Below are 8547 nucleotides of genomic sequence, written 5' to 3'. Positions count from 1 at the left end.
AGATACTTTTAGATTTTTTTAATTAACAGGTAGATTAATTTCTAATTAAACAAATAAGAAAAAAAAACTTACATACTCATCTTCAGTCTTCATCAAAATAACAATTTATATATTGTATAAAAAGGGCTTAGACAGTTATTAGTTATGTCATTATTTATAACAGGTCAATTTGAAAGTGAACATAACTGTACTAATCAACATATCTAATACAATATCTAATTTTTGTACAGATAAAAAACTAACCCTTTTTCTATGATAAGAAATTTTATGAAGACTAATTTGTGTTTTGCATCAGGGGGCACCGTGTAAAAACATGAAAATACAACAAACAAGCCGCTTTATTTTTATTATTTGGCTTAGGTCAATTGACAACGTCGACTTTATGCAAGACCAGTTTTAGCCTTTCAGTCAAATGATGCATACCTTTTGTGTACACATAAAATGAAACGTCACTCTCACATTATCATAGATAAATCGTAGTTCTGCGTACTAATGTTTAGTTTTGCATTTTAGTTTCACATGGTCATGTTAACATTACTTCAAAACCCTTATAGATTTCTTTGCTCCATTCTATCTATATGTATTACATGTCCATGTCTCTCTTTCGAATCTTCAAAATATACAAGTGGTTAAAAACTGGACACAGTAAATCAATTTATTCAAAGGAGAAAATCTTTTATATAAGATTATGTCTCCCGTAATAACCATTTTCTTTAAATATATGATTTGTAGTATAATTATACAATGAACTTAATTGATGCAATGTACGTATATATTCGGAAATGCATAATTATGTTCAAGCTAATTTCCCTAGACAGGAACACATGGCTGTTCAATGATAATACATTTTAAAGTAGGCCTTGTGAAATTTGTTGCGAAAAGTGTTTACATTTTAAGTATAAACGGATGCTTGTATGAACGTATAATAGCCATACGATTTCTATAAGTGACAAACGGGATTAATTAATACGTTGTATAATGCTGGTTTATGGAGACAATGCATTATGATTAACATAGTTTTATTGTTCGGAATAATATCTGCTTCACTTTGGCATGGTAATAAAATACGGTTTGAAATAAAAAAAATTTTTTTAGATGTGTAGTTTTCTTTTTGTATGTCATTTTCGGGGATTTATGTATAGGTCAGTGTTAATTAGTAAGCATTTACAAATTTAATTGGTCAAGAACGGCGTCGCCAATTGAGTGTTTGAAATCATTTTGTTTTATAAAAGCCTGATTAAATGTAGCCGCTTTACTAACGTAAATGTGTTATTATTCATTTGAAATACTGCATTCTATTGGACAAAAATAATTTCAAACACTCAATAATTAATATACAACATATAGTCACAAAATTGACTATGATTTCAACACAGGAATTTCAACGCCATAAATATCAAAGAAATAAAAATAGCGCTACTGAAATATCTATCAAGCGTAATAAAGACGTTGATAAACATCAGAGACGGACAGTTATTCATTTTGGGGACCGATTTTAACCTTCCGGTCCTACTCTGCTGTGTATTAACCTCTTACTTATAACGGGGCTCAAATTCGTCTAATATTGTAACATTAAAATGCGTCTTGTAAAATACATGTAGCAGTATGTGGTGATGCAAAAAAAATCCAAAATTAATGGATCAAAAGACTCATTTTGATATGAGCATCACTCATTGCAAACTTGCAAAGTCAGATGGAACTTTATTTCTCATTTCTACAATTCAATAAACTATGCTCTGTGTTTTTTTATTTATAATTAATTGGAAAATATACATGTTTGTATTTCTAGTAAACGTCTGTGCGTTCTATATCACAGAGGAGAAAACCACATGGGGAAGTCCATATAAAGATTGTATTCCGGCTACTCCAAAAGTAAAAGTTGGTACTGACATGAATTATTACCTTAATGAAAGTCTTGAAGATTTGCCGTCCAATGACACAGTATGGGTGGGTTATTACCAGGTAGTCAGAGTATTCGAGTACATAGGTAAATAAATAAATAATAATATTTACGATATTGAGGTTAATAAAGTGAATACAACTCTATAATATATCTTGTGCAAAATTATTGTTTGATCTTTTAAGAATACTTCGAAATGTTTGTATAGAAGATATTTGTAAGTATAATTCTCCAATCTGACTAAATTCAGATCTACTTATTTCTTACATGTAGATCCAACGTATTTGTTCCGCCTTCATTGTGATTAGGATTTCCCAAGAAAGCTATTTTAGCCATGCAATCAAACCGTCCTTTACAGATAAGCATTAGACGAGGTATCAAAATATAGTTGTCCGTGAAAGTAAAACAAATTGTTGATTTTTGTCAAAAATGTTTGAAGTAATTTACAACAAATAATCTGGAATTAATAGACTCAATTTTAATGGGCATGATTGTTTTGCCAGTTTACCTGCCAGCTATATGGACAAAGCCATGTTTGTTCATGAAATCATGAAAATTACCTACTTAGTATTGGTTTTCCAGCGGTTAAAATAAGAAACTCCACCGCTTTTAGAATTGTGAAAACTAGCCGAAGATTGCTGTTTGAAATTACACGAGCAGGTGACAACCTATTGGTGGTCGTCAGATCCTAAAGCGATACTTGGGACCAGATTTTAATCTGATTGGAATGGCACAGAATAATTGCTAAACTGTTAAAATTCTGTTGCAAATATAATTTAAAAAATACTAAGTTTAAGTATTTCCAAAAAAGCTAGGAATCGCCTCCCAGCCGGCTATTCGCATTGCTTTCGTGAAATAGACTCTTTCCGTGTAAGATATAGCGTTTATTATTTTTATTTTATCAATATTCCGAAATGGTCATATCCTGTTTCCTGTTTATTGTATAATTCGGCGTCTGATTGAAAGTTAATGGAAAATTGCGATGTATGGTTTACGCAAAACGTCAACAGTTAATGAAATTTGATACTCAACATTTGAAAAGAAGTACTATTGAAATGTAAATCGAATGACATCCACCATTGCTAGAAGATCCTGAAGGAGAACATTAAGAAAACAGTGTACGTAACAGCTGTATAAGATACAGAAAAGAAAACAAATTCTGTTATAGAGTCACCTGGTAAGGAACGAGACTTTCTGCCTCTAGCTAACGTAGTTTGGAAACAATTAGTTACCGGAATCAATTTCATGAAGGTGAAGCTTATAACATGAAAAAGGACTAAAATATAATTAAAACATCTATATTTGATTTTGTGCTTGGTAATATATCAATGAATTATTATAAGAACAAAGGTTTTTTATGTAACATAATATGTATTTTGTAACATATACAATAGCAAAGAAATGAGACATTCATCAGCATGATCCTTAACCTCACTGGGTCGGATCCCAGAATCAAATTACAATCCCTGGCAGAATTATTAACTCATCCAGTAATTGAGAAATACCAAAAAAAATTTTAAATGGGAATGATATACCACCACAACTCTTAATATGTATTTTAAGTTCTAAGATAAAATATTTCTAAATTGCAAAATTGACACTGTCACTAGGTAGAGATATATTAGTATATATGTAGTACACCTCAGATCTTGATTGATTTGATACAGGTACTATCACTAATATTTGGGGTTTCCAGTGTCCAAATGACGAATATATCATGATAGACAAAGAATCATGATAGGCAATGTAACTAACAGGATCTTTATTGAAACAGCAACATTACTTTTACGGAAAGAAATACAATTTTGATAAAATTCATTTGTAACAAGAAGTATATTTATTCTTGCAAAAATATATGAAAATTATAAACGTCACTTCAATTGAACACATCAATGATGCAATATTTTACTATTAAATATTTTCAAAATTTCATAAAAGAAAAGTCAATAAATATTAATAGTAAGGGCAGGCACGAAAAGGTAACCCCAATAATTTAATGATGCGCCATCTGTATTATTGATTTACAACTGTTTCGACACTATTTAGCTGAAACCAATTATGCACTTTACAATTTAGATGTCTTTGATTCTATTGTAAATAATACTCGCACTTTAATGGATACATAAACAAAGATAATTGATGTATTCTTGATTGGCTTTGCTGCTATTATAAATATTATCTTCATATAATTATGCCGTATCTCAGAGTATACCATTTGTCCACTACTCAGTCAGACCTTTTTTCTCAGTAACTCTTTAGGGGGAAAATGAACCCGTCCATTACATGCACTATTCTAAATATGGCTCGGCACACTATTCATGATTCAAACTAAAATCCCCATTACAAATTATATATCAAGCAGTATTAAAATAATTGTAAAAAAAATTCTGGAAATTTAGACATTGAGTAGTACAGGAAAGACATTGTTAAATCCTAAGAAAATCTAAAATCTGTATGAAATATTTCAAGTATAAATAGATGATTATGTGGAAAAAATGATATAGAAAAGATATTAGTACAGTTATGGATTATGCTTTCCTATATAAAGAAAAGACTTGTTTACAAGCAGAAGTTTAAACATTGAATTTTAATTTGCATTTCAAACTTCAAATGGGCTTGTTTATTGAAGCTTTTATGTCTGTAACTGGTAAATCAATCTGCTGCTTAAGATTTAGCCACCTTACTTACAAAGATACATATGCATTTCTGTGCTTAGAGATACATTATTTGTAATATTTAATTCTTTAAGTTAATCCATGACAATAACTTAAAGTAAAGCGATTTTTTATTACACGGGAGTTCAAGAAGAACATAAAATATTTTGTTTTTTTCCAGGAAATACCGATTAAACAAACAATTAAGATACATTGCGGCTTAAGATATATTTTTTATCGCATCACTTTACAATAAATGTTCTATATATTAACGATATGTTATATATTTTAGGATGCGTTACGATGGAAAGCATTGTAAACAACGGAGAACATCCCTTTGTTGAAATAAACGGAGATCCCGGACATTGCTTTCCAGGATGTGGTGATCACACTATAGTTGGCGTAACAAAAACAAAGGTATACTTTGATATAATCAATGTTACTGTAAAACAATTTCATATGTCTAAACAGGTACATATCTTTTATAACTTAAGTATCTATAATTATTTGCATGGTTGTGGAAGCATATGGTAAAACAGATTTTTCTTATGTATGTTAGAGTGAATACAGAGCAAGAAAAGTAACCATGTAAAGCCTTATAGGCTCAGTATGATTGAGTCTGTTCATGACAGTTAATGAAAAGTTCAGCATCCCTTATGCCCATTGACAGACAATAGGTAAAGAAGCATTCAAGCCTTTAAGCTAAAAGAGCTGGAATAATGATTTATTATTTATTTAACAGGAATATAATTATTATAATTACAGTACATGTATATCAAAATTATAATTACTTAGGCGAAGTACGAGCGACCATTAAAATAGAAAGAAAAGGATTCTTAAAAGAATTCCCCAAACGTCAAAATTGAAAATATTGCAGGCTCGGTTTGATATTGTGTCAGATCATGGATGATACTGGAGATACATGCTAGCGTTCACACCCCTTAGCACCGAATAAAGCGTGTCATTTTATGAAAAGCATGCTTGGTCATAAAGTAAAACTTAACGAGAAAATAATTTGCGTGTACTGAATGCATTGTAATTGTTTAAATATCAAATACATTCACGTCTATTGTTTTTTTAAGAATGGAAAAGGTTGTATATAATATACATGTATTGTTAATATTTTAGTGCTATTGTTAATCGAATGCATTAGTAATGCAGTTGTGAAAGAAATTGACACATTTTACTTTTTGCCAATTTTACCTTTTTAAAAATCAATTTGAACACAGCTGTACTGTATAAAACAATATCATATAAAAGAAAATTATGTTCTGATGTAAATGGTCAATCTTTGGCTACTTTATGACCACCTGTTATCAATGTGCATTGCAACATTGTTTCACAAAAGAAAAGCTCGGGGGGAAAACATTCCATGCAACATAAGTTCCATGTATGTCTAAGGTAATAATGTGTATTTATTTTCAGTCACATCTTTTCCATGCTTGCTTTGTATTTCAGTGTTACTGCCTGGGTTCAGACATATTGTTAACACATCCTACACAGACCAGATGTACTCACGAATGTAACCACCCTATTGTTTCGTGTGGTTATGATAGTACGGTTATGAAATATGCTTTCCTATCAATTTACAAAATGAATCCAAGTGGTAAGTTCCCTTGATATATCAAGGGCATTACTAAATATTATTCCATGTCAACGATATATATCAAATATAATTTACGGATTAGATTGGTCTAGTTAAGTTGAACCATCACAAAAGTTTAATAAAGGTTGTCTACCTATGTATTCCAGAATATTCAGTGGTTAACAGGTCGTCTATGGTCGCAATATAAGAATCCATCTTATTTGTACTTGTTTATTACGCATATCCATATTCAACTATGAAATGAAGTGAATATTTAGCATGGCTTTATCAAAGTATGTTTACGTTGAAAGCCATTGACAAGATATAACCATTCTATTATCATGTCCGAAAGAAATGATAATTTTCTCAAACTGTCTCATTACACAGTATGCGGATGAGTTATTAGTCACGTTTTTTTGTTTGTGATTGGGTTATACGTCACACCGACACAGTATAGGTCATATGGCAACATTTCAGCTTTACTGGTGGAGGAAAATCTTAGTAGAACCACCGACGTTCCGTACGCTAGCTGGATATATTAGTCACGTGCCCCAGCTTCTCTTGATTATATGACCGCTAATCTAAGCAAAGACAGTATCATATACGATGATACACTTAGAATAAAATTTATGTTAGAATGTTGGTTTATTTCAGTGACCGCTAGCGCAATACGCTATGCATATCATGTGGGATATAACTGTCTCGCGTTGAATCCTGACAACCCAAAAAGCTTTATTTGGGATAAATGTACCCATGCCTTAGTACCAATGTGTGCAAATGTTAAGTATATATTTAATCATTAAATCAATTAATCATTGTTTATATTACCTTTGTTAATACTACAAGTTTGCAACGACGGTTTGCACTGTAGTAGCCAGACGGTCATATCATTTATTTACGAAGCAACACACATTCACACGCACACGCACACGCACGCACGCACGCACGCATACACACACACACACACACACACACACACAAACTAAAGACGGTGACAGGTAGCCCGACGTTTATTTCGTTTAAATTAATCTATATATAACCGGTGTAATGACCGAACAGATGGGCAAATATGCCTACGATTTATATCGTGGTCTTGCAAACACTTTTAATATCGGAAAGTCCTGGGTTTTTTAATTAATAACATACGTACATAATATATAATACATTTTGTTACATACAGCAGGAATAGACATACAGTTGGTATAAATCTAGCGGCCAAGTAGCGGGCGTTGCTGTTTCATCAAAGTACAATTATGTTGACAAACTATCGATGTTGTTAACGCATTCGACCGAATTTTGCACTAGTATACACATATATTAACAAACATACTCACTATGAAACATGAAGTTACTTTAAAGATACTCGGCCGAACTAAAAATATCGTATCTTAGGAAACATAGAAATAGACATAATAAGGATTATGGTCTATTGTTTAAAGTTTTGAAATATTGAAATCATATGTATATGTTGACAGTTAGAATCACATACGAAATATTTTAAAGTGTATAAAGCTATATATCTGATACAAAAATATTGTTTGAATTTCAAAAAAGAATACTGCCAAAATGCTTGTATGAAATAAAAATGGCAATGAATTACCTTAAAGCGAGTGGCACATGCACAAAATCATTGCTTAACGGATAAAACCCTACTTAAAATAGCAAAATAATATTTTGTTCCGGAATATTTTATTATGTTTATGTACATTATTCATGTGTGTTAAATAACAGAGACATTCTATGGTACAACTTTTTCGGAAATCAACCAATAATGAAACCAATATAACTTTACTGTTGATAAATTAAAAAAAAAATATTTCATAAGATAGATCTATAGCAATAGAAACAAAATCACACTGTGTATATCCATTAATGCCGGAATGTGAAATAACGCACGATTCGTGCAAAAAGTAACGCAGAATTGTGCAATAAATGGCGGATACTGGACAGAATTTCCAATGCGGTAAGTAAAGTGGCCAATATATTTTTATTTAACCAAACTGAAAACGGCTGCAAAGACATAATTCTTAATCCCTCATCAAGATTATTTCCACACAATTGCTTACTTTTCAAGATCATTCGTGAAAATGATGGTTTGACCACCGTTTTGAGCGTGATTTTGGCTTTTTGTCGACTCTTTTAAGTACAACAATGCATCATACATTGTATAATTTCAATGTTTTGTAGGCAAGTGACATTTATTAAATTTCTGTTGACATTAATAATTGAAAATAAACTGATAAAATGTGATTCAAACCGTTTTTTATGAACCGGAGTCGTGCGAGAAGGTAACGCCGATGTACGTGAATAATGCTATCGCGGCTGCTAAGCGGAAAATTTGATTTTTCATATAATTATGGTACTGAATTTATTTAAACAGATGGGACACGGATATAATCAAGTTTTTT

The 8547-nt window shown here is 31.3% G+C and overlaps 1 protein-coding gene across 1 annotated transcript; it reads left to right on the top strand.

Annotated features, from left to right (window-relative positions):
- Positions 1 to 911: 911 nt before the first annotated feature.
- On the top strand, positions 912 to 8397 carry LOC132732208 (uncharacterized). The gene is made up of 5 exons (XM_060718599.1): positions 912 to 1056; positions 1790 to 1987; positions 4847 to 4971; positions 6013 to 6160; positions 6794 to 8397. Exons 1-5 carry the CDS (start codon positions 1005 to 1007, stop codon positions 6940 to 6942), a joined length of 672 nt encoding a protein of 223 aa, XP_060574582.1. The 5' UTR covers positions 912 to 1004; the 3' UTR covers positions 6943 to 8397.
- The last annotated feature ends 150 nt before the right edge of the window (positions 8398 to 8547 follow it).

This window comes from Ruditapes philippinarum, unplaced genomic scaffold, assembly GCF_026571515.1.
Source record: "Ruditapes philippinarum isolate M1 unplaced genomic scaffold, ASM2657151v2 ctg6531_1_1_1_1, whole genome shotgun sequence".
In the NCBI taxonomy this organism is placed as follows: Eukaryota; Metazoa; Mollusca; class Bivalvia; order Venerida; family Veneridae; genus Ruditapes; species Ruditapes philippinarum.
This window is presented reverse-complemented; position numbering and strand designations above follow the sequence as displayed.